The sequence below is a fragment of the Oncorhynchus masou genome, chromosome 26 (genome assembly GCF_036934945.1).
Source record: "Oncorhynchus masou masou isolate Uvic2021 chromosome 26, UVic_Omas_1.1, whole genome shotgun sequence".
NCBI classification, from domain to species: domain Eukaryota; kingdom Metazoa; phylum Chordata; class Actinopteri; order Salmoniformes; family Salmonidae; genus Oncorhynchus; species Oncorhynchus masou.
Genome location: NC_088237.1, coordinates 19,253,631 through 19,279,753, shown reverse-complemented (window position 1 = coordinate 19,279,753; position 26,123 = coordinate 19,253,631). Strand labels below are relative to the sequence as shown.

Genomic DNA, 26,123 nt, shown 5'->3' with positions numbered 1-26,123 from the left:
AAAGAATTGACCCTTTAACCTTTATGGCTGTTTAAAGGAACAAACTGGAGGCAAAAAGCAAAACAGAGCGCATTCCACTGCCCTGCTGTAATGCATGCACTGCCCTGGATATCCCTTGAACCCCCCCACCACCTCATTGACACATACCAACCAGCCAGCAGCAGCACACAGACAGCTGGTGGGGGTAAGAGAGGGCAGGGCAAGGGTCAGAGAATCAACCCCTAGAGGTCAATGGGATTTTTAGCTCACTAAGTAAGGTTGGGCGCAAGTGGTCAGAAAGTGAGGAATGAAAGAACCAAATGATTTCTGTACTCATATATCCTATCATGAGCCTGACCAAAACAGTCAAGTGTAATGGTTCACTGTGTTCTGTCTGTAGAGAAATGCTGAACAATAAAAAAAAACTAACTATAACCTAAGCGACATCACATCTCCCTCAAATAAAACACTTTGATGGTAATGCAATTACTGTGTGAATGTGTCTCTAAGCGGGCACCAGACAGGCCCGTGGCAGGCTGAGCCTGCACTACATGGATAACTGGATTATGAATACAGACCTCTGCATTGAATGAGACACTCAAAGTTTTATTGACATATACTTGCTATTTTTTTTATCTTAAAACATAATAGATAGATAATTAATTGAACACATTTTGGCCTTACCCAGGCCTCCTTTAAGACACCACAGTGTTTCATCTGTAGGTGCTACAAAGTAAAAGTTGGTGTCATATGAAGCTTTACCGCTTGCTCTTTGACATGAATAGTATTTTGATTTTAAGAACACATTTCTTACATACATGTATGAATATTGCAAAATATAAACATTAATATTTAAAAAATAAAATGTTTGATTTGGCACATTTTTCAACATAATATTCTCTGCTAGTTTTATACTTATGGCCCATTTTATACAGAGAAATTGGCACAGTAGGCAATGTAATCAATGTAATCAATTACAGCCCTCCCTTTACTTGTATCATTGCACATCCAGCAAATCACAGAGGGTGACCATTTTGAATCCATTTTCACATTCACTCTATTGGTAATACTTACAAATTGGATCATAATTCTAAAAGTAGCAGAGGTCCTATTCTGGAACTTTGATATGCAGGTAGAGCATTTTATGTTCAACAATAAATTAAAAAATTAGCCAAATCAAAAAATACATATTTTCTAAATTCATGTTTCATTTTTCTATATTTATAAATGTACAGTACCAGTCAAAAGTTTGGACACACCTTCTCAATCAAAGGTTGTTCTTTATTTTTACTATTTTATACAATGTAGAATAATAGTGAAGACATCAGAACTATGAAATAACACATATAGAATCACATAGTAACCAAAAAAGTGTTAAACAAATCGAAAAATATTTTATATTTGAGATTCTTTAAAGTAGCCACCCTTTGCCTTGATGACAGCTTTGCACACTCTTGGCATTCTCTCAACCAGCTTTACAAGGAACGCTTTTACAACAGTCTTGAAGGAGTTCCCACATGCTTAGCACTTGTTGGCTGCTTTATCTTCACTCTGCGGTCCAACTCATCCCAAACCATCTCAATTGGGTTGAGGTCGGGTGATTGTAGCACTCCATCACTCTCCTTGGTCAAATAGCCTTTATACAGCCAGGATGTGTGTTTTGGGTCATTGTCCTGTTGAAAAACAAATGATAGTCCCTTTAAGCGCAAACCAGGTGGGATGGCATATCGCTGCAGAATACTGTGGTAACCATGCTTGTTAAGTGTGCCTTGAATTCTAAATTAATCACTGACAGTGTCACCAGCAAAGAACCCCAACACCATCACACCTCCTCCTCCATGCTTCACGGTGGGAACCACACATGCGGAGATCATCCATTCACCTACTCTGCATCTCACAAAACATGGAACCAAAAATCTCAAAATTGGACCGAAGGACCAATTTCCACCGGTCTAATGTTCAGTTGCACGTATTTCTTTGCCCAAGCAAGTCACTTCTTCTTATCGGTGTCCTTTAGTAGTGGTTTCTTTGCAGCAATTCGACCATGAAGGCCTGATTCACACAGTCTTCTCTGAACGGTTGATGTTGAGATGTGTCTGTTACTTGAACTCTGTGAAGCATTTATTTGGTCTGCAATCTGGGGTGCAGTTAACTCTTATGAACTTGTCCTCTGCAGCAGAGGTAACTCTGCATCCTCATTTTCTGTGGCGGTCCTCATGAGAGCCAGTTTCATCATAGCGCATGATAGTTTTTGCGACTGCACTTGAAGAAACTTTCAAAGTTCTTGAAATTTTCCGGATTGACCTGTCTTAAAGTAATGATGGACTGTTTTTTCTCTTTGCTTATTTGAGCTGTTATTGCCATAATATGGACTTGGTCTTTTATCAAATAGGGCTATCTTCTGTATACCACCCCTACCTTGTCACAACACAAATGATTGGCTTAAACGCATTAAAACTTCTTGGTGACAGGGGGTGCAGTATTGAGTAGCTTGGATGAATAAGGTGTCCAGAGTAAACTGCCTGCTACTCTGTCCCATATGCTAATATATGCATATTATTAGTAGTATTGAATAGAAAACACTCTGAAGCTTCTAAAACTGTTTGAATGATGTCTGTGAGTATAACAGACTCATATGGCAGGCAAAAACCTGAGACAAATCCAACCAGGAAGTGGGAAATCTGAGGTGTGTAGTTTCATTTAAGTGATTGCCTGTCCAATATGCTGTGTCTATGGGGCCAGATTGCACTTTCCAAGGCTTCCAGCAGATGTCAACAGTCTTTAGAAAGTTGTTTGAGGCTTCTATTGTGGAAGGGTGTAGAATAAGAGCTATTTCAACAAGTGGACTAGGCTGAGGCCAATCAGTTGTTTACTGCGCGGTCACGCCATGCCTCCTTTTTCCTCTGTAATGAATACACTATTGTCCGGTTGGAATATTATTGAAGATTTATTATAAAAAGACCCTAAGGATTGATTGTAAACATCGTTTGACATGTTTCTACAAACTGTAATGGAACTCTTTTGACTTTTTGTCTGGATTTTGCGCTCGCGCATTGTGCCTTTGGAATAGTGAACTAAACGTGCAAACAAAACAGAGGTATTTGGACATAAATATGGACGTAATCAAAAAAACGAACATTTCTTGTGGAAGTGGGAGTCCTGGGAGTGCATTCCGATGAAGATCAGCAAAGGTAAATGAAGATTTATAATGCTATTTCTGACTTTTGTTGAATCCACAATTCAAAAATCAAATCAAATGTATTTGTCACATACACATGGTTAGCAGATGTTAATGCGAGTGTAGCAAAATGCTTGTGCTTCTAGTTCCGACAATGCAGTAATAACCGACGAGTAATCTAACCGAACAATTCCAAAACTACTACCTTATACATACAAGTGTAAAGGGATAAAGAATATGACCATAAAGATATATGAATGAGTGATGTTACAGAACGGCATAGGCAAGATGCAGTAGATGGTATCGAGTACAGTATATATATATGAGATGAGTAATGTAGGGTATGTAAACATTATATTAAGTAGCATTGTTTAAAGTGGCTAGTGATACATGTATTACATAAAGATGCAGTAGATGATATAGAGTACAGTATATACATATACATATGAGATGAGTAATGTAGGGTATGTAAACATTATATTAAGTAGCATTGTTTAAAGTGGCTAGTGATATATTTTCCATCAATTCCCATTATTACAGTGGCTGGAGTTGAGTCAGTGTGTTGGCAGCAGCCACTCAATGTTCATGGTGGCTGTTTAACAGTCTGATGGCCTTGAGATAGAAACTGTTTTTCAGTCTCTCGGTCCCTGCTTTGATGCAACTGTACTGACCTCGCCTTTTGGATGGTTGCGGGGTGAACAGGCAGTGGCTCGGGTGGTTGTTGTCCTCGATGATCTTTATGGCTTTCCTGTGACATTGGGTGCTGTAGGTGTCCTGGAGGGCAGGTAGTTTGGAGGGCAGGTAGTTTGTGCTTTTGTCGTAAAGCTTTTTTGAAATCTGACACAGCGGTTGCATTAAGAACAAGTTTATCTTTAATTCTATGTAAAACATTTATCTTTCGTCAAAGTTTATGATGAGTATTTCTGTTATTTGATGTGGCTCTGCAATTTCTCCGGATGTTTTGGAGGCATTTCTGAACATGGCGCCAATGTAAACTGAGGTTTTTAGATATAAATATGAACTTGATTGAACAAAAATACATACATGTATTGTGTAACATTGAGTCCTGGGAGTGTCATCTGATGAAGATCATCAAAGGTTAGTGATTCATTTTATCTATATTTCTGCTTTTTGTGACACCTCTCTTTGGTTGGAAAATGGCTGAATGCTTTCTGTGACTAGTTACTGACCTAACATAATGATATGTTCTGCTTTCGCCGAAAAGCCTTTTTGAAATTGTACACTGTGGTTGGATTAACGAGAAGTGTATCTTTAAAATGGTGGAAAATACTTGTATGGTTGAGGAATTGTAATTATGAGATTTCTGTTGTTTTGAATTTGCCACCCTGAAATTTCACTGTCTGTTGGCGAGGTGGGACGCTAGCATCATCCCGAACGATCTCAGAGAGGTTAAGAAGGATAGAAATTCCACAAATTAACTTTTAACAAGGCACACCTGTTAATTGAAATGCACTCCAGGTAACTACCTCATGAAGCTGGTTGAGAGAATGTGAGAGAATACCAAGAGTGTGCAAAGCAGTCATCAAGTCAAAGGGTAGCTACTTTGAAGAATCTCAAATATAAAATATATTTAGAGTTGTTTAACACTTTTTTGGTTACTACATGATTCCATATGTGTTTATTTCATAGTTTTGATGACTTCACTATTATTCTTACAATGTAGAAAACAGTTAAAATGAAGAAAGACCCTGGAATGAGTAGGTGTGTCCAGACCTTTGACTGGTACTGTATGTACATAGTCTATTGGTAAATAGCCCACCCATTTTCACCTACCTCATCACCACACTGTTTTTATTTATTTACTTTTCTGCTCTTTTGCACACCAGTATCTCTACCTGTACATGACCATCTGATCATTTATCACTCCAGTGCTAATCTGCAAAATTGTAATTATTCGCCTACCTCCTCATGCCTTTTGCACACAATGTATATAGACTCCCCTTTATTTTCTACTGTGTTATTGACTTGTTAATTGTTTACTCCATGTGTAACTCTGTGTTGTCTGTTCGCACTGCTATGCTTTATCTTGGCCAGGCCGCAGTTGCAAATGAGAACTTGTTCTCAACTAGCCTACCTGGTTAAATAAAGGTGAAATAAAAATAAATAAATAAAAAATGTAAGGAAGGTGTAATTGAAATGAAAAGACTACTAATATTACAGAGCAAAACGTAAAGCTTCAAATGACACCAACTTTTGCTAAGTTGCACCTACAGTCTTAAAGAATAAGGTTGAAAAAATATTTTGGGTAAGGATAAAAAGTCACAAATATCCCAAATTCAATCAATTTTTTCTCAATTATGCTTTTAGATACAAACGTCAAATATATGTCAACAATTATATGGATTACATTTCGTGAATTGTGAGAGAACCATTGTGATGACTGGAGTTTTCTGGGTTGTTTATTTTTGGTGGAGTGCTCTCAGATTCAATGGCACCAACCCAAGTAGAATCCCGTGTCACCTTGCTGCATGCGTCCTCCTCGTCCTAGTCTGTTCACTCTGGTTTTATGAAGCCTGAATGACCCTCTAGCTAACTTACTCATGGAAAAAAAATATGTAAACTTCAGTGCCAAATTCCCTTTTCCTCAACGGATTGAAAATTCGTCGGTTAAGTGGTTGACAATCGCTGCTTTAGGTTATATAACCATGTTTGAAAGTAACAACAACAAAAAAATCCATTGCGCATCTGACTGCATCAAAACAGGGGGGCAGATGTTACACAAAGGAGCTGAATGTATCTGCCCTCTCATACACGCTCTCTTTCTCTCTTCGCATTTGGCTGATGCATCAATTGTGTTGCATGTACTCTTGTTGGAGTATTCTAACTTGAATGACTGTTCTCCCTAAATCATGAGCGGGTGAAAACTGCTCATCTTTGCCACTACTAGGCATTCGGAGCGGTAACGTTATCATTATGAAAAACAGTCATTACAATGTAATAACCTCGGGAACCTAAATCATGAGCGGGTGGAAACTGCTCATCTTTGCCACTACGCCTTCGGAGAGGTAACGTTATCATTGTGAAAAACAGTAATTACAATGTAATAACCTGGAAAATGCTGGGCTATGTTTCTGTAAAAGTAACATACGTTTTTGCTTTTATGGATTTGCTTGGTAAAACTCTTAACTGCAAACGCATTCAAATAAACTGCTTTGTCGACTAAATGTAACTACTTAGCCATCCAGGAAACAAACCTGCGCTCATGACTCCCGACTTGCTCCTTTCTTTACTCCATGAGTGAACTTGCTTTCAATGGGATGGCACGGAATTTAGTGGATTTTCTTTTTCGGGCGCCATTGTCAGTCAGTCTCAAAGAACACCAGGTAAACAACATAAAAAAGAAACAAAATGTCGCTTATATCACCGACTGAAACGTGAATAAACTGTTTCCTCTAGTCCCCCTTTTTCCAGTTTTCTGGAGTTTCGTGTTTCGTCCACGGCGCTGTTTCCTTCCCTTGCTCCCGGCTGAGGACGTTGCATTGCCCGGCGTGACCACTGGAGGATCCTGTCTCTGCTGCTCGAACTCCGAGGTTCTCGGGGAAGCGTTGGGCGATTTGGATTGTGGGAAATGTTGTTTTGCCGAGGAGTTTGTTTTGCGCAGCTAACAGGGACTAGCAAATTGCTAGTAACTGCTTCAAATTTTCACTTCTTCACGTTTACAAACGACTACAATCCCAGAATGCGTAACGGTTGGATATCGATGGCGGAGAGCAATGACTGATGAGTTTGATGAAGATGTGGTATTTGAGGTTTGTGTTTTTATTCGGGCGCATAAGTTCCGTTAACAAGTAGTGCAGTGTGTCAAGCCCGAGTTTGTATAGGTTTTCTGATTCATTCTGCGTGATGAAATTGGCGTAGTTGACCAGACTGTCAGAGTAGCTGGCTCGCTAACGTTAGCTAGCTTATTAGCATGGCCATGAGAAACGTTTACCCATTGGCGTTTACACACCCCTGTTATGCGTAGCTGAGACATAAATCCGAGTTAAATTGGCCGTGTAGCCTAGCCAATCCTGCCTGACTGCTAAGTAGCTTTTCTTATCATGGGGCAGTGTGCTGTTTCATCATCATATTTGGCGTGCTATTTCTGGTGCTTTATGCGACGTAGTAAGGGAATAACGTTAGTTGTTCGAAACATCTGACAGCCTGATGTGTCAACATGTACGTCGCCGATACCGTCCGATCATGCAAGTGAGTAACTTTAGCCCACCATGTCATGCTTGGATCGGGGTGTGTAATCATGATAACGTATTAATAGGTGGATCTATCAAGGTATGCAAATGGCTTGCTCTCCAGATGTAGAGGCACGGAGATGTTTTGTTTTCTCTCATCCTTCGGGAGAGGAGCGTCGGCAGCTGGTTGGAAATTGGTTCATAATGTTGGTTCATTTTTTCTTAATTGTGGGCAAATTGTTGTTATACCAGTGCCAAGTGCCAGTACGTTGTCCTAGGGGCAAACGGAGGAGAGGTAGAGATCAAAAGGCCCACTTTGCTGATGTGAGATGGAAGTCTGACCTGTGATGCATCCCTGCAGGCAACACACGCACACACACACACACACACACACACACACACACTTCCAGTCCCACTTTAAGATGAGCTTTAACACTTAATCATGTAGAGCACTCTTTTATGCAAGGATTTTAGATTATTATGTTTGTGCTTAATTCCATCGCTGGATTGGAGTAATGGACTTTCGAGCAGATTAGGTCTAAGAAAAGGGTATTGAAAGAGGCAAGATAATTAGGGCCAGGGAGAGGTTTAGGGATGGGTAGTGCACATACATAGGGTGTTCTCTACTAGACTTTTAACATGAACATATCTTTGCTCAGCAGAAGTTTAGCCCTTAGCTAACTCGTCCCATGTTTCCCAAAACCCTAGTGAATCAATAAAAAACAAGAAGCTGCACACAGTAATACAATTAGTTGCCCATGGCGACCACGACTTGAGCAGAGATAATAGATTATTTCCTTTTCTAGCTTGTCATCTGAGTGGCTGTTGTGCCCGCAGCATCAAGGTCTCTGTGTTTATGTATGGAAGTCAAGTGTGAAAGAGCGTGACTGAAATCTGCATGGAATGGCAAGTTGAATAGGAGAAAAGGTGGAGAATGAGCGTATGATTCCAGACGGTAATTGGAATGTAATGCTACTGCGGATCAGGGAAGCTTTTCCTGCCACTTGGAGTGCCGGCTGGGTTGTGACACTTCTAAGAATAGCTTCCTGTGTATTGGGAAATCTGTAACAGAGAACTGGGAAGAGCAGGAACAAAAAGTGGATATTTGTCTAAATCTCTCCACCCCCATCCTCCTTCTGCCCTTTCACCCTCTTTTTTTCTCTTCCCCCTCTCTCTCTATCTCTCTACACACTCTCCCCTCTCTCTTTTTCCAGAACTCTCCACTCTTCCACTACCTGCATGATCTAGGACACACAGACTTTGAGTCATGTCCCACAGTGTCTCAGGAGGACGAATGTGGTGGAGGAGAGGTGACTACGACCTCCCTCCAGGACAGCGTGTCCAAACCCGCAGTGAGTGACCCCCCCCCCCCGCCACAAACACACACACACACACACACACACTCAAACACCCCTCACTGCTACCATAAGGAACCCCCACTATGATTCCATAGCCTTGGGGTGTTGTATGTGTGCTTGACCAACTCCCTGTACATTCATGCAGGCAGACAGAAAGTAATTACATCTGCTATTGATTCCAAACAATGAAACATATCACACACACTCAATCATTCACACTCATACACGGCTGGCAGACAGACAAGACAGGGATCATGGAGGAAAGAGAGCAACAGATTCAGATCAAGGTATTTGTCTGTTCCACACACACACACACTATTGTCCCCCTATTCCAGGGATAGGGTCTGTCTATTTGGTCAAGTTTCTCTATTAGTGTTGAGGGGAATTCCTAGTCCTGTTTAGGAAACTCTGTAAAAGGAAGAGTCTCTCGCTCTCTCATATATATTTTCATTCCCATTCATTGGGGCTTAATTAGATTATTGATACCTGGAGTGCATTGTGTATGTGGGGTAGCAGGGTAGCCTAGTGGTTAGAGCGTTGGGCTAGTAACCAAAAGGTTGCAAGTTCAAATCCCCAAGCTAACAAGGTACAAATCAGTCGTTCTGCCCCTGAACAAGGCAGTTAACCCAGTGTTCCTAGGCCGTCATTGAAAATAAGAATTTGTTCTTAACTGACATGCCTAGTTAAATAAAGATAAATTAAACTGTGGTGTGAGTGGCTTGTGTGATATGTACTGTAATATGCACAATCATAACTCTTTGCTAATAATACTCTGCTGCTGTACAGTATGCATTCATGTTTCAGGGTTCTGGTCACATGACTGAGTGCATTCCTTTTCCTGTTTCAGTATTTATTCCCGTGAGGGACAGGAAATTATGTCACATTAGCCTCCTCCAAGAACTTTCCGTCTGTCCGCGTCATGCTTCCTCTCCGAGAGCCTGTTATTCAGAGGAGCGTTTGGGAATTATTCTCATAGAGGACTCATCATGGCTATAACCCATTTAAACATGGACGTTGTTATTGGGCATTGCCATCATCCACCATTTTCAAGTAGTCAACTGGATGGGGATTCCTATGGGTTAATGGCAAAGATATGGTTATTCCTTGTCCAACTTCCTGTAGCCCAGATAGAGGTGTGTGTGTGTGCTCGCCTGTTAACATGGACGATTGCCTGGTGTATATTTGATTTCCAGACAGTCTGAGGCCAACACTGGTTATCTGCTCCTTTTTTATCACACACTGGGCCTGTTTAGCACACACTGGGCCTGAAAACCATCCACATTTGTGAATGAAATAGGATTTCCAAAATGTTTGATGGCACGTGGGGCACATTGATGTTATTTTACAGAAATAAATGTCACACTAGACCAGAGCATTGTATGACATCAAATTAGGTTATTAAGGCAAGAGGATGAGAAATATGGGAAACTGTCAGTGTGCCATCTGAATAAAGGTTCTTTGTGCCACAATTTCCTTCTGACTCTACCAATGGGAATATATATATATTGCCTTTTTGCATGTGTCATGTCACATAAGTCACGACGAGACCGCTTACTGAAGAGAGAGAAGGCAGGACGAGGTTAGTTGAAGTTTATTGGCGATTAAAAAACACCTTCACTGCCAGCCTGCCTAGTCTCCTTCAAATCCTGGAGTCATAAGAGAGTGAGATGGAGAGAAGATCAAGCGTTGAGGATTGTTTTACGGCAGTATGGCTTCAAGATTTAGAACACATACATAATGTCACAGTCTCTCTTCCTCTTTCACTCCCCCTACCCTTTCTCTCTCTCTCTCTCTCTCTCTCTCTGAGTCTCTCTCACACTCGCACGTCTTTGCAGAGTATTTTTTTTCCATTCTCTCACACGGCAGACGGGGAGCACAAAGACTCGGGAATGTTCCTCTGGATGACGCCAGCGGAATACTAAAGAGAAGGAGCAAGACAGGCCCAGAAAATGAACTGTACTTCCTAGTGATGTTTTGGTTGTTTGTGTCACTGTGTTTGCATTCTGCTGTCTGTGTGTGTGCTTTTTCTGTGTGGTCCGTCTCCTGCCTTAATGTTTGGATGGGGGATATTAGATTGAGATGAGTGAGTAGTAGAGAATGAAAACGCCTACATGGGCCTCCCCCTTCACGACTGACACACACTACCCTCTCTCTGGGGCGTGGTTTAGATGCCATGTTCTGTTCCTGCTGTGGTTGGTCAGTGTAGCGTGAACACCCAGTCCTGCAGCTCAGACTCAGACCCATAATCAATAGCCCTGCAGCCTGCTGACCAATAACGCACTTGCGTCCCAAACTCCCAATAACAGAAAGTCAGGGTAGAAAACACATCCAGGCCAGTCTGGATCAATAGTAAGGGTGAAGTTGCCCGTAGATGCTGTTCTTGGTTAAGTTTAGCATTTTCCACACTAATGGTTAAGGTTAGGATTGGGAGAGGGTGAGCTGATCCTAGACCTTTACCGAGTGGAAACTTATTCATGAGCAACTGTAGCCTGGCTGGAACGCTGAATCCTTACAGGCCTGGGTCAAAAATAGCGCACTATATATAGGGAATAGGCTGCCATTTGGGACTGAAATATGCCTCCTTAGTGGTGATGTTGTCTGATTCTGATAGTACCAATGACTGTATGGGATGGTACTGCTACTTTCCCAAGGATAGAAAATACTGGGAGGAAAATAAGCTATTCTCATTAGATTGTGTCACTCGCTGTAGTTATTTTAATTCACTCATTCTTCACACTATTATGGCTAAATGAAGGGGATCAGAATTTCTAATATAGACATTTTTGAGAATTATTTGGTTAATAGCAGCATATCAAATTGTACAATTTAGTTGGAATGCATATAATTACTCTGTTCGTTTGCTAGTGATTAGAATATAATTCTGTTTACTTTGTTTGTTTACAGTGAATCTCCTATTGGTGCCTGGCAGACTATCAACTAGGGGGAATGGAGGGTGTTTGTGTGTATAGGAGTGTGTTGGGGGGTCGACACACACACACACACAATCAGTCACCCATTGTTGGTGTCTTAAAGAGCCTGTTTCCTGGGATATGCCCTGGAATGAAGAAAATGTTTCTTAGGTGAATGTGGCCTCTGTGTGTGTGTGTGTGTGTGTGTGTGTGTGTGTGTGTGTGTGTGTCGGTTATGAGCATTATTTGTAGTTGATGGCCAGAGCTCATTCCCCAGTTTGCTCTCACAGGTGTAGTAGGCTGTGTCGTCTGCTGTTCGTTTGAAGGATGTGTGACTTATTCATTTGCAGAATTATGCCTCGTTGATTACTCTGTCCCCCTTATTAGCTCCAGTCTCTTCCCCGCCTGACCCATCCTCTGTGTTATTGGCAGGGAGGACGTCTACGGAGATTGGCTGATGCCTTGTGGAGGCGGAGCCCGTTCCACCAGGCTGCCTCGGCCCATATGCTGGAGCAGCAGCTGGTAAGGGTCACCATGGAAATCATGGAACTAACCATAGAACTTTAAGTGACTTCATCTCAAAGACACATGTTCTTATATTCTTTCTCTCTGTGTCCTCTCCCCTCCTGCCATCTCTCTCTCGCCCTCCCTATAGGACTGTGTGTTTGGCCAGTACGTGGTGCGGTGTATCCTGGACCAGGATGTGTTGCTCCAGGAGGATGTGGAGCTGATAGAGCTGTTAGACCCCAGCCTGCTCACCCTGGGCGCCTCGCCCTCCGGCTCACCCAGACGAGACCACTCCCTGCCCTGCCCGCTCCTCCTCGCCTCACCCTCGCAGTGGTACGCCCCAAACACAGATCCTAACATAGTCAGTCACATATAAATATCTACATGTACACACAGCAGACAATAACATTCCATCTCCTATCTTGTTTTTTTCTTTCTCTCTCCTCTTCTCTCTCAGGGACGTAGCAGTGCTGGTGGGCCTGGCTGCAGTGTTACTAGGCCTGTCCTCTCTCTCTGTCGGGGCCTGGTCTCTGGCTGTGATCCCGTGGTGTGCTGCAGTCATGGGCTGGGTGGGGCTGCGAGGGGCGGGGCTGTGGAGACAGGGGAGGATGCAGAGAGCAGCACTTGCCCAGGCCTCCGAGCTGCAGACCATGGCGCTGAACAGTAAGGCTCTGACCAGCCTGGCCCGCAAGTCCCTGAGACTACTACAGGAGACAGAGGTCATCTCTCGAGGGTTCACCCTGTAAGTGGACCATTTGATCTATCTATCTACTTCATCCATAGTGGGAGTGTGCATCCTCACCTTCCTACTCATATTGTAAGTGTACATGCTAACCCTGCTGTGAGTTACGTACTCTGTCCTTAACGTTGCTGTCCACTTTCACCCACTAGCACTTTCATCTCCCCAACTATAAGATTAGCACTTAGGCTAGTATCTATTATTATCTTAGTTTATCATTACCTGAAGGGCCCACTTTTTACCTATCTCTGCCCTGCCCTCTGTTTCACTGTTCAGTGTCTGTAGTATTGTCGGTAGGACAGTATTGTCACTGTATATGTCTTCATCTTTTATCGTCTTTGTTTTGTGATAGCATTTTGTCATAACCGTGTCATATGTTGTTAGCGTGTTAGCCTGTCCTGTTATCTGTCATGAACGTGTTATTAGCATGTTGTTAGCATGTCGTGTTGCGTGTGCTTCCCTGCCTGTCTGGGACGTCTGCACAGTTGTATCACATTTCACTTGTCAAGTCTGCTCGACAGGGTGAGTGCGGCCAGCTCCTTTAGTAGGGCGGGGCTGGGGCCACGGGGGCAGCAGCTGATTGGCCTGCGGAAGGCGGTGTACCGGGCGCTCCACTCGGCCTTCAGAGCCTCCCGCCGAGCCACCTGCCACATGCTCAAAGCATATCCTTCACACACACACTCAGAGACAGGGGATATTGCCAGACTCAACTTATGCAGGAATTAAACAGTGCAACACTAAAGGCTGATTTCTACCAGTAACCCTTTGATGTTACACTTGAGTGAATGTGTGTTAGAGGATATATTCTGTTTGACCAATTGGCGCGTCATTTAGTATATGAGTGTCAATCTGTGAGCTGATGGCTCCTTAACTAGTACCCACGTACCCCCTGAACTCTGAGATCGACAATGTGACCAACTACGTGTCTGCGGTGCCTCTGAAGGAGCTGGGGATGGGCCTGGGGACAGAGCACCTGACTGACGAGGAGGCACAGGAGCTCACCGATGACTACAGCCTCCCTGCACTCAAGGTAAGACCCACCTACCTGAACCACGAGAGGGAGGGAGAGAAACGGAAGGCAGGAAGGAAGGAAGATGAGATTGGGTTTTTGGGGTGGAGAACTTGCTTTTATATAGATAGTGGAAGAAAGAGTAGAAGAGAAACATGATGAGAAAGATAGAAGGAAGAGATCATTTAGATGCAGGTCAATAGCTGAAATGAGGGTCATTGTCAGAGTGAGGGTGTTAGCTACTCTGTTTGTCCCTGTGGATTTTCCGTCCTGCAGGTGCTGTTCCAGTTGTGGGTGGGGCAGAGCTCAGAATGTTTCCGCCGATTGGCCCTGCTGCTGTCACCACGACGATTGGAGGAGCCCAGGGAAGATTGGGTCAAAGGTGGAACCCCTCCTCTGCCCATACACCGCTCTGTTGCCACGGTGACACAGCCTCTCCACGTTGCCCTGGCCGGTTGCCTGGGCGACATGCAGCGTAGCTACGAGTTCCACCGGTACTTTGAGACGCAGCGCCGGACGCAGGGCTCGGACAGGGTGGGGCGCGCTCAGCAGAAATGCAGAGAGCTCAACACACTGCACACGTCTGTACGCAGCCTGCAGCTGCATCTCAGGGCCCTGCTCAACGAGTGAGTCAAACCTAACCCCTTACTCAACCCTCGCCCTCCTAACCCTAACACCTGTTACTCCATACCCTCCTCAGCCATCTACAGGCGTCAGTATTCTTCAGTTCGGCTGGTGCATAGCCGAACTCGACTCGGTGAAATGAACGAGATTGCTTGCATACTCCCTTAAAGGACCTTCTCTTGAAAAACGTGAAAAAAAGCGGCAATAGTATTGATTGTCCATTTTGAGATGCCGTAGCCAGTACACACTTCCTCAAATAGTCTACATGAATGTAAGATAGCTCAAGAAATCTGTCATTAATTTTGTCGTTTTTGCAGAGGAGATCTTAGTCACACAAATTTACATCTAACTAAGATGTTTGGTGCAGTATTTCTCAATTAAAAAATGTCCATGAATGAATGTCTCGTTGAATGACAACAGAAACTGTATCGAAGAATCCCTATTGTTGACCAATCTCTTACGAAGGGGCGTAGACTTCGGCTACTGACTTCGGCTTGCCTTGAGAAAAAATGTTGTGAGCTGACGTCCGAAATGAACTAAAGCGTCACAAAATGTGGTCGCTGTTTCGGCTGGGAAGCTTGCGGACGCCTTTAGCCCCCTTTCCTTACCCCACTCGCCCCATCCCCTCCTCCCCCTCCCCTCATCTCACCACCTCTTCCCCCCACTAGGATGATTATCCTAGAGGATGACCTGGAGAAGCTGATGGTGACGAAGGAGGCGGTGGAGGTGACTGTGGAGGGCTACCAGGACCTCCAGGAGCGTCTCGGCCACCTGCAGCCCCACATGCAGGCCAGCGCCGGATGCTGGGAGGACACTGTGGGCCAAGTGGAGCGCATGCTGAGGAGAGCTAACACCTGCCCAGGTGAAGAACACACACACCCACTGCCTTTTGGCCCTGATATTGGGTCTGAAAACTGGACGCCCCCCCCCCCCTCGGTTTCCATGGTTACAGTGGAAGGGTTATTTTTGTCAGTACTCCCCCCTGCACAGCCCAGAGACTATTCAGAGTCAGTGAGGAAGTGGCTCCTTCAAATATAGGATAAGAACCAGACCTCACAGGGATGGGAGGGAGGGAACAATGGCCTAGTTTCACCACAGACTGTTTCAGTACGTTTTAGAGGTCTACTCTTTGTGAGCAGGTTGACTGACTCAGGAGATCTGAAACACAGTTTAAGCAAACAGATAGTTGCCTAGAGTGGTGTGTCTCCATTTAGAGTGTGTGTGTAATACGTTCTATCCATCCTTTCTCTTTCAGGAACTCCTGATGGTCCAAAGCAGTGTCTCCCTCCTGTGCCATGCACCCCTGCCCCAACCTACACCCTCATCCTGGACAGGGACCCCGTGCCTGAGGAGCAGGTACTGAACCTCACCACTCACTGTGGATCTACACACACACACACACACACACACACTAAACTAGGTGCCTGTAGTGTGTGTCTTTATGTGTAATGGGTCTTTCCTGCCCTCTGATTGGCCAGGAGCTGGAAGCGTACGTGTCGGACTCTGAGGATGAGAATGGGTGGGCGGGGTCGGTGGTTGACATGCTGTCTCCCGAGGAACGAGAGCGCCACCGGCGGGAGATGGAGGAGTCTCGGCGCGTCCTATCGGAGCTCAAAGCTGTGCTGGGCCAGCGGGCATCCGAGGGCGAGAGGAGGAAGTGGAAACAGCTGCTCTTCAACGACCAAGGTCTCGCTCCGCCTACCCACAATGCACCCATCTGCCTCTGCCACTCCTTCAGTTCTCTGTCTCTCATTTCATGTGGTCATTGAATGATGTGTTTATTTTGTCTCCTAGCGGCGGTGATGCCTATAGTTTCCGTGGAAACTTCTATAGTATCTCAGACACCCTCCGACCCATTGGACACTCTGACACTTGTGGGCGTGGCCAAACCAGGTGTTGTTGAGGAAAACAACCTATCGGAAAGGCTGAACGACGAGGAGGAGGAAGACTGGGTCGGGGACGAGCGCCCCCTCACAGAGGCAGAGGAAAAAGCACTTACAGAGTTCTGCTGTGGTGAGGCGGAGGTAAAGGGGGAGGAGGGTGAAGGTTCAGTCCCAGGCGGGGCGCAACTCTACCAATATGACGGGCTGCCGGACCAGGGGGCAGGACTAAACGGGCCCGACCTTCTATTGCAGCCCCGGATCCCCGCCATCACGGTGATGGACAGGCTGACGGAACTACACGGCTCGGCGGCGCTCAGCTTTAATTCCGCCCTCGCCGCCCAGGTGGCGGCACGTTCGCACACTTTTGCCAACTTGGAGGAGCAGACGTTTGGAGACAGCGGAGAAGAAGATGAGGGAGAGAAGCGTTCGCTGCCTGATGGACAGACATGTGAGAAGAACTAGAGTCTAAACCCTCCTGCTTTACGGAGCTTTGAACGGAACAGTTATGGACAGACAGCCAGGGTTCCTGTATTTATGTCTGAACCCACTCCTGGGTTATTTACTGCGGCTGTCCGTTTCCTTGGATCCATGGCTCTCTGTCATGTCTTCATCTGTGTGTGTGTGCGTGCATGATTGGGTGAGAGAGCATTGTATGTAGGTGACGTCTGAGTGAGTTTTAAGAAGAGCACTACACTACACCACTTTCTGTTACACTCCTCATCCATGTGTCCATACTTTACCCACAATCCCCCTGTGACCGCTCTCCTGTGCTACTCAGGTACCAGAACCACAAGACAAACTCTGACCTCACCGTCACAAGGTCTTCAGTTTAACCCTAAGGATCACCTGTAGCTATTGGAGGCAGAGAGACTTGGTTATAGCATCAATTACATTGTCTCTAACTATTGACCAGTAACTTTCTGTGGTATGTCAACATTGGCTAACAGTTTAGCATACTGATGTCTGAGTCAAAAAGCCTAATTAGCTACATGATTATTATAATTTTTACCACATCACTCCCTATATGACTCCTGTATTGACAGGCAGAGTCTGATGTGTGGTTGCTCTATTGAACGTGCACATGGCAGCCCAGGGCAGAATGCTCAGGTACTGAATCACTGACCGAGGGCTGAATGTAAGATGTTACTATACACACACCACACTGTAAAAGGGGAAGGAGAGGTACATTTCAAAGACAGCAGAGCAAAGCTATTTTATTGACCATTGTTTTATTTCTGGTCTGCCTCTCTGAGTCTGCACTTCTACACACTCCCCGCCTCACTAGAAATGGCCCTATAACTGCAAAGATGTGTTGGCTAAAACATCTGTCACTCAACCCACAGCAACCAATGAGCAGATGGAGAGAAGGGTGGACATAGTTGACCTTGTAAAATGGACTAGCCTACCAGATTTGGAAATATTTTTACATATTGTGTGTTTTTAAGTGCTTATTTCCCCAATGATCTCGTCAAGTGCTCATCTGATGCAGGATCCAGGATCAATGATGCCCCAATGAAGAGGCCATGAGGGGATGACAACTGGGTGATTATTGAGGGAAAGTGTTGTACTACCTCATGCCACCCCTACTGCACCTACTATGAAATCTGTTCCACGGGTGTCTAACTCCCCATCTACTACATGTATCTCAGATCTGAATGGTCTGCTGTGTCAGAACGTTTTGGTTCTGTCTTGTGTACATCTGAAAATGTTTCCATGGAGATTGTACCACTGTACAGGTGGCAGCAGGTAACCTAGTGGTTAGAGCGTTGGGTTGCTGGATCGAATCCCTGAGCTGACGAGGTAACAAATCTGTCGTTCTGCCCCTGAAGAAGGCAGTTAACCCACTGTTCTCCGGTAAGCAGTCATTGTAAATAAGAATTTGTTGTTAACTGACTTGCCTAGTTCAAGGTTGCATTTAAAAAAAAATACAAATAAATTCTCTATCCCCGGTCTCAGCATCTGTGTTTCCATAATACTCACTAGAATGTGATCCAACTCTATTGGTTTGGGACAGTTTTACAGAGTGTCCTGGAATGCTACTATCATTGATTACAATTAATTAGAGTGATGATCGAAGGACAGCATGTGCTTATTGACTGCACAGATGATTCCACTTGTGTTTGGCCGAGGGTGTTTGCCCCCTCACCGTGTCTGCCTTGTCTTGCCTTCCAACCCTCCCCCATATGTCCATTTCCTGAAGTGAGTTCTGTCCCTCCTGCATTTCATTTGTAAAATAAAATGCTATTCTGGAGCTGACTGTCTCTCTTTTTATATCGGTCTCTTTCTTTCTCCCTGTCTCTCAGCTGCCTGAGACTGACCCTAACCCCAGGGGGAAGGGGGTTAAAGTCAGGGTAGTGTGAGGGTTACCTGACCTTTTGTGGAGTCACAAATATGTCTGACCTAGAACAGCTGGTGATCCCTGTACCACATGTAGACCCTGACCCAGCACGTAGACACACACACTTCTCTCACACATTTAAAAGCATTTAGCTGTTGTGAATAGTCCCAGGTTAACTTCCTATACAATTAGTGTGTGTCTGTGAAACTGAAACCTCATTGATCTGCCTGAGGTAGACCAAACAGCCCCTCTAGCTTTCTTCTGTGTCCCTGTGTGAGTTTGTGCCCCAGTATCAGCCACCCGGTGAAACACAAACCCAATCAGCCTGCTAGACAGGCTGCTGGAGAACAGAAAGGGAGAGGGCTGTCTGACATACTTAATGTGGATGGTTTCCCCTGGTGTGGAAGTACAGGAGGAGGTATTATTAGGGGCAGAGCAAAACATGTCCATATACAGACTGCAAAAGCCACATTGAGACCAAACAGAGCAGTAGTGTGTGTCTCCAACAACCCAGCTGTCCAATAATTTTAAAATGATGTACTTCTATCCCTCTCTCCCCAAAGAACCCTGGAGCAGTCAGGCATAGCTTCCTGTCTTCATTGAATTAGCCTAAGCATCCTTAAACAACCAGCAGGCACCATGTCAATACGCTGAGCTTGCTTCCTCTCCTAATGTCCGAAGACTTCAGATTAAAGGTGAAACTGACCTGAATGGTGGAATCCTACTACTGGGGATTTGCTGCTTCCTCACCTGGCTTTCCCAGTTCTCCCAGATCATTGGAAGGAGCCTAGGGCTGTGAGCATGGAGTCAGCTATTCTTGAGAGAATTTGGAAGCTGGTTGCAATAGAGTTATTGTTGTGTGGTGACTGACGATTATTAGATTGCTCCTGCTGCTGGAATAAGTGTATGGAAATATATGGGCCCTTCTCCAAATCCTTTGTTACCTAGTATTAATACATGTTGCCATCTAGCGGCCAATATTTTTCTCATTCGTAATAATACAAAGTAAAGGTTATTAAGATGTAGAGTACAACATACATTCACATATTGTTATAACACATTAACCAGGTTTGTTGAATCAGGGTTGTTCACTGTGTATGATATTTTGTCTCTGGGGATACATATTTTAGGATAATTGTGATGGTGATCCATGAATTAATTCATACAGCAACTTTGCATTCAGCAAGCACAGCACGCGCTCAGCTGATTCGGCAAGTTTCTCACTCACCTTACCCACAAACCACCGCGCTTCCTTTTCCACTAACGCCTGCAATCATGGCGGATGTGGTGCAGGCGAAGGTAACCGAGCAGAAGCTCGAAGAAGAGACGGTCCTGAATGGAGATGCAGAAGAGAAAGAGGAGGTAGACCCTTCTGAGGAGACAGCCAAGAAGAAGAAGAAAAAGAAGAAGAAGAAGTCCGCAGGCCCCGGTAAGAGTTACAGACAGGCCAGTTACCGCTGAGCCGTGCGTGCCTAGAGAAGAGTGTGCCTTATGAATCGTGCGCCAGGCCTTATGAAACACGCCTCGCTCTCATAACACACCCGTAGCTCGACAGCTAAGCATGGGGCGATACTTCTGTCAATCCGAACACAATGCCGAAATGTCAGTAAACAGGCCGAAATAGTCATACAAGCAAACTTAGTAGTTAGTTAGCTGGCTAGATATCTTGCTAGCTTAGCCGCAGTTCGTAGTCCTTTGCTGGCATGTTCCACAAGTTGCTAGCAAGTTCAAAGCCAAGTTTTGATGTTTCATAATGTGTGGTGGAATGCTGTTATGTTAAAGTTAACTTTCTTACATAACGTAAACGCTAGAATACAGTTTGATTCCATATACTTCGACGATCGAGGTTGTAACTGTGTTTCATGATAATTTATATATTTAACACTAACTAGTTACGCATGATTGACCACTGATTGTCCCGCTGCCTGCTAGCTAGCTATGAAATGTCAAGATGCTGTTTTGATTCAGACAGCATGCTCACTGAACACTGCACACTTACTGCTGACAACGTCATCCTCAGCATGTGCTATTTCGAGCAACCCATCTTCTTGTAACAAGCTCAACTAGCTACAGCTCGCATGCAATTTTCTAATGGATGTCAGACAGTTGCCCTTTAAATTGACATACACAACATTTAGCTTGTAATGTGTGTGTTTACATCAGTAACGCAGGCTTAGCTGCCTGGGCGTGTGCTGGCCCCCAAGGTTATACACAGATGTTAATAATCTCCCCTCTCCTGCCAAGTCCCTGACCTCGGGGATACACTTTGCGGAATGGGATCATTGTCCACAGTCCAAAAGGATCACTTCCCCACTGGACAGTACCTTCCCTTGCACGCACATAACACATCTCTCATCCTCCCCTCCCCCGGGTCTCCTGGATGCTCTCTGTTGTGATGGAGCTGTGGTCGCCACGGCTGCCATGTCGTGCTTAGTAAGATGTATAGGATGAGCTCGCCCATGTGTATCTGTCTCTGTGCAATTTATGACTGCAGCAGCAGGCACCGAGGCTGAGGGCAATGGAGTGGCTGACGTGACACAACAGCTGGAGAAGCAGGCTCTGGAGGACAAAGAGAAAGAAGAAGATGGGGAGGATGGTAAGAGACCGTAACAGTACTCTACCTTAGCCTAGTACTAGGCAGACCCAGAACCACATGGGCCGAGATCCAACCATGGCTCCTCACACCCTGCCGCGGAGCAGCTGATCTGGGTCCAGTCCTGTTGTTGCGCCCCATGACCCAAATCCTAACCACCCTCAACCATCCACATGTCTGGCCCATCTCTGGCTCTGGACACAGCGCAGAGATGACCTCACACATAACTACATACACATCTACCAATACATGGCTTGCTGGGAGCTGATAAACTCTTGTGTGACCTTTGAATATGACTAAATTACTTCAAATTCCTCCCTTTTTCTCTCAGATGGAGACGAGGGGGAGAACTCGGCAGGCAAAAAGAAGAAGAAGAAGAAAAAGAAGAAAGGACGTGAGTTGATCTTATTTCATTTGACACTTGAGAATTATGCCTTTCACTTTGTCTGGTCATGTATAGGGTGCAATGGGAGAGTAGACTATGATCTAGTGATGGATATGATTGGCTGCCTCTCTGCCATACTGCTGCACTCTGGAGCATAACCATAACCCTGCAGCCTTCTGGGTGCCTCCCCCCTCAGGCTAATGGGCATGTTTGGCTTTTGCCTGAATATTGCTCTGTCACCCCTGGAATTCCAACTCAAACCTTCTAGATAGTTTATTAACTAGTAATGAACGGCTATGTGACTGTTTGTTTTTTCCGGTCTTTCACAGCCAAAGTTCAGACTGACCCTCCATCTGTGCCCATCTGTGACTTGTATCCAAGTGGTGTTTTCCCCATCGGTCAGGAATGTGAATACCCCTCATTACAGGATGGGTAAGGTTCATACACACAATCTCACAAACACCTACTCTTGGCTTGGTGTGTGGTTTGCACCTGGTTACTGTGGAAGCGGGGCCCAGCCTCTTATTTCCCCAGCACTGTGTTATACTAGAGTGGCAGCTCCTCTGATCATCATGCTATACCTGTCCAACCTTCAACACAAACTGGGGAGGGAGGTTTGAGTTTGTTCTGAAATAAACAGTGCTGCCTGGCATACTTGCATCAGTTATTGTGGTTATCAGACAGAAGTGACAGGGTGATTCTTCACCTTGGATCTCTTCACTGATGTGAAACTCATTGAAAGGGCTCTTAAAGATGTGCTATGCAGAAATCACTCCGCCATTTCCTGGTTGCTAAAATTCTAATAGTTTGCCTAATTTCAGTTTGTGACAAAACCAAGGATAGTGTAGAGAATCATTGTAAAATCTTAACTGCTGTAAAATATATTTTCATATCCCAAAATCATTTCAGCTGTTTGAAGCTGAAAGTAAAAAATGAAATGTACCATGAAGCATAGAAATATTGCACATAGAACAGATTTACCGCTTCTTAGTCTTGCGTTCAATGAGAACGACAGATCTATAACACACTTTTCTATGTGAATTTGGTCAGGTCGCTGAAAAAGTTACATATTGCAGCTTTAGCAACACCCAAAACACTGTTGTCGTCCTCAGCATAATTTGTTTGGTTTATCCTCCAGCCATGCTTGCATTGATTCCCTCTCAGTCACTGTGCTGGGTGGGGGAGTAAGATGTGTGCATGGGCACTAACCTTGTTGTTGATCCTCCAGCTAGTCTTGCAATGACAATGTTTGTTAACTTCATTGCTGATCCCCTTGTGAATTTCACGCACAGTGATGCGAACAAGTGTGTGTGCTGACCGCTAACCTTGTTGCTGATTCCTCTTGGTGCAGGCGTACCGCGGCGTGGAGGACCACCAATGAAGAGAAGCGGGTTCTGGACAAGGCCAACGAGGAAATGTGGAGCGACTTCAGGCAGGCTGCTGAGGCCCATAGACAGGTCCGCCAGCACGTCCGCAGCTTCATCAAACCTGGCATGACCATGATCGACATCTGGTGAGCCTTCATCATCACAGCTGAGATGTTGCTTCATATTCTTTCTATATGTCAGTCTTTTTCCCTTGCATTCCATCTCTTTTGCATACGTCCGTTCTTGCGCTTTCATCCCTTTATTATCATTTATATTATCTCTTTCTGTATAACTCATTTCTCTGTGCGTGTGTCTAAGTGAGCGGTTGGAGAACTGTTCCAGGAAGTTGATCAAGGAGAATGGTCTGAATGCCGGCCTGGCCTTCCCCACCGGCTGCTCTCTGAACAACTGTGCGGCTCACTACACCCCTAACGCCGGAGACCCCACCGTACTGCAGTACGACGACGTCTGCAAGATTGACTTCGGAACACACATCAACGGTACACCCTTGCCACAGTACACACACGGTTCAGCTGACACACACATCAAAACATACTTGGCACATAAACAGACACAACTAACCACTCAGACCATGTAGGATGCTGTGCTCACTCCCACTGTGTTTTCAGGTCGGATCATTGATTGTGCCTTCACCGTCACGTTCAACCCAAAGTATGACAAACTGCTGGAGGCCGTGAGAGACGCCACCAATACTGGAATCAAGGTCCGGCATCCATTCACACGCCCTCCATTCCTGAGGCCGCTTGATAGAATTTGAAGTAAGTGTAGTTCAGATGTTCAGTCTCATCTCAATCATGCTTCATCAGTGTGCTGGAATCGACGTGCGTCTGTGTGACGTTGGAGAGAGAATTCAGGAAGTGATGGAGTCGTACGAGGTGGAGATTGACGGCAAAACATACCAAGGTACTGAGCTACTGAATATATATATATATCTCACACACACAGTGAATTTGTTGTAATTTATGATCGAATATAATTCCTCACAAATGTTAATTTCCAGTGAAGCCAATCAGAAACCTGAACGGCCACTCAATAGGCCAGTACAGGATACATGCCGGCAAGACTGTCCCCATTGTCAAAGGAGGAGAAGCTACCAGGATGGAGGTGTGTATCTGTCTTACTGAGCGTTTGAAGAGCAAGGAGGGAGACAGGGGGGCGAGGTTAGAAAGGGCTGCTGAGTTAATGGTGTGGGAGGTTGACTGAGTAATGATGCTTAGTTAATGGTGTGGTGTGGGAGGGCGACCGAGTAATGATGCTTAGTTAATTGTGTACTGTGGGAGGGCGACTGAGTAATGATGCTTAGTTAATGGTGTGCTGTGGGAGGGCGACCGAGTAATGATGCTGAGTTAATGGTGTGCTAAGGAACCGAACCAGATCCAATTAGCCATAAACACAATACCTGCATGCCTGAATTGGTGTCGCCGATGATCAAGGAATTTCTATCACAGGATTGCCTGCCCCCATGTATTTGGTTGACTGCAGCAGTGTCTTCCCACCTCTGACTGATTCCCTCTTTTGCACCACCAGGAGGGAGAGGTGTACGCCATTGAGACATTTGGCAGCACAGGGAAGGGCGTGGTCCATGATGACATGGAGTGTTCTCATTACATGAAAAACTTTGATGTGGGACACGTCCCAATCAGGTAAGTTGGTTGCCTGTGTGAACACTGGACTGTGTATTCCACCCTCTCTCTACCCCTCTCTCTACCCCTTCCTCCCCCCAGACTCCCCCGGGCGAAGCACCTGTTGAACGTTATCAACGAGAACTTTGGCACACTGGCGTTCTGCCGGCGCTGGCTAGACCGGCTGGGGGAGAGCAAGTACCTGATGGCCCTGAAAAACCTGTGCGACCTGGGCATCGTGGACCCCTACCCCCCGCTCTGCGACACCAAGGGCTCCTACACCGCCCAGTTCGAGCACACCATCCTGCTCAGGCCCACCTGCAAGGAGGTGGTGAGCCGAGGGGACGACTATTGAATACGGAACCCAACCTCATTCAAACCCCTCCACCCCAATACAGAGAATAGACACACTGAACCGTCTGCCTGCACTTCCAACAGAAAAACAGCATCTAAATACAGGACCTTCCTTTGGTTTCTTCCCATTTCTCCCACTTGGCAGAGAGCAGCCAGTAAGGGCTATGAAAAATGCTGCTGTAAGGTACCCCGACAATGCATTTTTACCGCTACTTAAGAGCGAGCATGAAGGGACGAGCTTATGTAACAGCAGCTGAATCTTTTTTCCCCCTCTTTTATTTTGGTAACCACAAAGCTTAGTCGTCATTTCCACCCTTGCTTGAGGGATCTGTGGACACAGTGGTGTCTCAGCAATCTTCTGAAGCCGGGAACTGCTATAGAATCTCAAACTGTTACAGTTCAACTGCTTAGAACACCCAGTATTTAGACCCAGTAAGAATGTGAAGAAACAAACCTTTCCTTACCAAAATAAGTACCTTCCTCTCCCTCGAAGTATGCGTAGGGAAGGGAGTGTTTCCTAATCATGTGACCCGATCAGGAAAAACTCCTGGCCCTTACTGCTATACACTTCCTGGTTCAGACTGCTGTCTTTCAGCCATGACCCTACAGTGTTCTGGTCATCGGGTCCTGACAGTTACTAGTCACTTGATTGCTCGTCAGAACCCTGAAATTGTACAACTCTTCCCCTTTCGAGTTCCCGGTGGGAACGATGACAACCATGCATCTACAGCTGTATGTTTGGCTTCATGATACAGGGTGGGGACTCTGCACTCATCTTAATAAACAAATACTGGAGAAGCGATTTGTGAAATGGCTGCTGCCACTATATGTAGTGCTTCATTTCGAGTTCCCTGGAAATGTTTTTTGTAAGAACTATTGAAATAAAAAAAATTCTCTCTGTATTCCTTCACTGGGAAGATATGCTTGAATGGCTATATTTAATTTGTTTAACTACGCAAGTGAGTTAAGAGCAAATACTTACAATTACAGCCTACACCAGAATATGCTGGGCCAATTGTGCGCCGCCCAATCACGGCCTGATTCGAACCAGGCTGTAGTGACGCCTC

General features: G+C 45.2%; 3 protein-coding genes across 6 annotated transcripts in view; 2 read left to right on the top strand and 1 right to left on the bottom strand.

Moving 5' to 3' along the window:
* The window catches only part of LOC135514976 (FYVE, RhoGEF and PH domain-containing protein 6-like), a 30,544-nt gene extending 23,803 nt beyond the window's left edge, over positions 1-6,741 (bottom strand). Inside the window, exon 1 of the mRNA XM_064938741.1 lies at positions 6,373-6,741. Within this exon, the coding sequence (XP_064794813.1) occupies positions 6,373-6,382 (10 nt within the window). The 5' untranslated portion in view covers positions 6,383-6,741. The remainder of the gene's footprint in view (positions 1-6,372) is intronic.
* Positions 6,742-6,757: 16 nt separating this feature from the next.
* On the top strand, positions 6,758-18,627 carry LOC135514977 (vezatin-like). Of its 4 annotated transcripts, none has more exons than XM_064938744.1 (12): positions 6,759-6,927; positions 8,562-8,699; positions 12,047-12,136; positions 12,270-12,454; positions 12,579-12,863; positions 13,370-13,522; positions 13,743-13,890; positions 14,146-14,495; positions 15,162-15,355; positions 15,749-15,849; positions 15,972-16,179; positions 16,288-18,627. In XM_064938744.1, the coding sequence occupies exons 1-12, from the start codon at positions 6,892-6,894 to the stop codon at positions 16,836-16,838; spliced, it is 2,439 nt and encodes an 812-aa protein (XP_064794816.1). In that variant the 5' UTR covers positions 6,759-6,891; the 3' UTR covers positions 16,839-18,627. The 4 variants fall into 4 exon arrangements, with proteins under 4 accessions (XP_064794818.1, XP_064794816.1, XP_064794817.1 ...); XM_064938745.1 differs by lacking the exon at positions 6,759-6,927 and adding an exon at positions 6,937-7,366 and having other exon boundaries at positions 13,382-13,522; XM_064938742.1 differs by lacking the exon at positions 6,759-6,927 and adding an exon at positions 6,937-7,366.
* Positions 18,628-19,963: 1,336 nt separating this feature from the next.
* On the top strand, positions 19,964-25,958 carry LOC135514975 (methionine aminopeptidase 2-like). Its single transcript, XM_064938740.1, has 11 exons — positions 19,964-20,143; positions 21,209-21,310; positions 21,639-21,701; positions 22,022-22,124; positions 23,044-23,205; positions 23,378-23,559; positions 23,689-23,783; positions 23,887-23,983; positions 24,081-24,184; positions 24,608-24,723; positions 24,805-25,958. Exons 1-11 carry the CDS (start codon positions 19,990-19,992, stop codon positions 25,055-25,057), a joined length of 1,431 nt encoding a protein of 476 aa, XP_064794812.1. The 5' UTR covers positions 19,964-19,989; the 3' UTR covers positions 25,058-25,958.
* Positions 25,959-26,123: the final 165 nt, after the last annotated feature.

What these genes read in the sequence shown, in the direction of transcription:
- LOC135514977 (XM_064938742.1), top strand. Translation starts at nt 7,325, where the DNA reads ATGTGTCAACATGTACGTCGCCGATACCGTCCGATCATGCAA. An exon ending in CTCGCCTCACCCTCGCAGTG is followed by an intron (nt 12,455 to 12,578) that starts GTACGCCCCAAA and finishes CTTCTCTCTCAG; the next exon opens with GGACGTAGCAGTGCTGGTGG. An exon ending in ACAGCCTCCCTGCACTCAAG is followed by an intron (nt 13,891 to 14,145) that starts GTAAGACCCACC and finishes TCCGTCCTGCAG; the next exon opens with GTGCTGTTCCAGTTGTGGGT.
- LOC135514975 (XM_064938740.1), top strand. Translation starts at nt 19,990, where the DNA reads ATGGCGGATGTGGTGCAGGCGAAGGTAACCGAGCAGAAGCTCGAAGAA. An exon ending in CTTCGGAACACACATCAACG is followed by an intron (nt 23,560 to 23,688) that starts GTACACCCTTGC and finishes CTGTGTTTTCAG; the next exon opens with GTCGGATCATTGATTGTGCC. An exon ending in GTGGGACACGTCCCAATCAG is followed by an intron (nt 24,724 to 24,804) that starts GTAAGTTGGTTG and finishes TCCTCCCCCCAG; the next exon opens with ACTCCCCCGGGCGAAGCACC.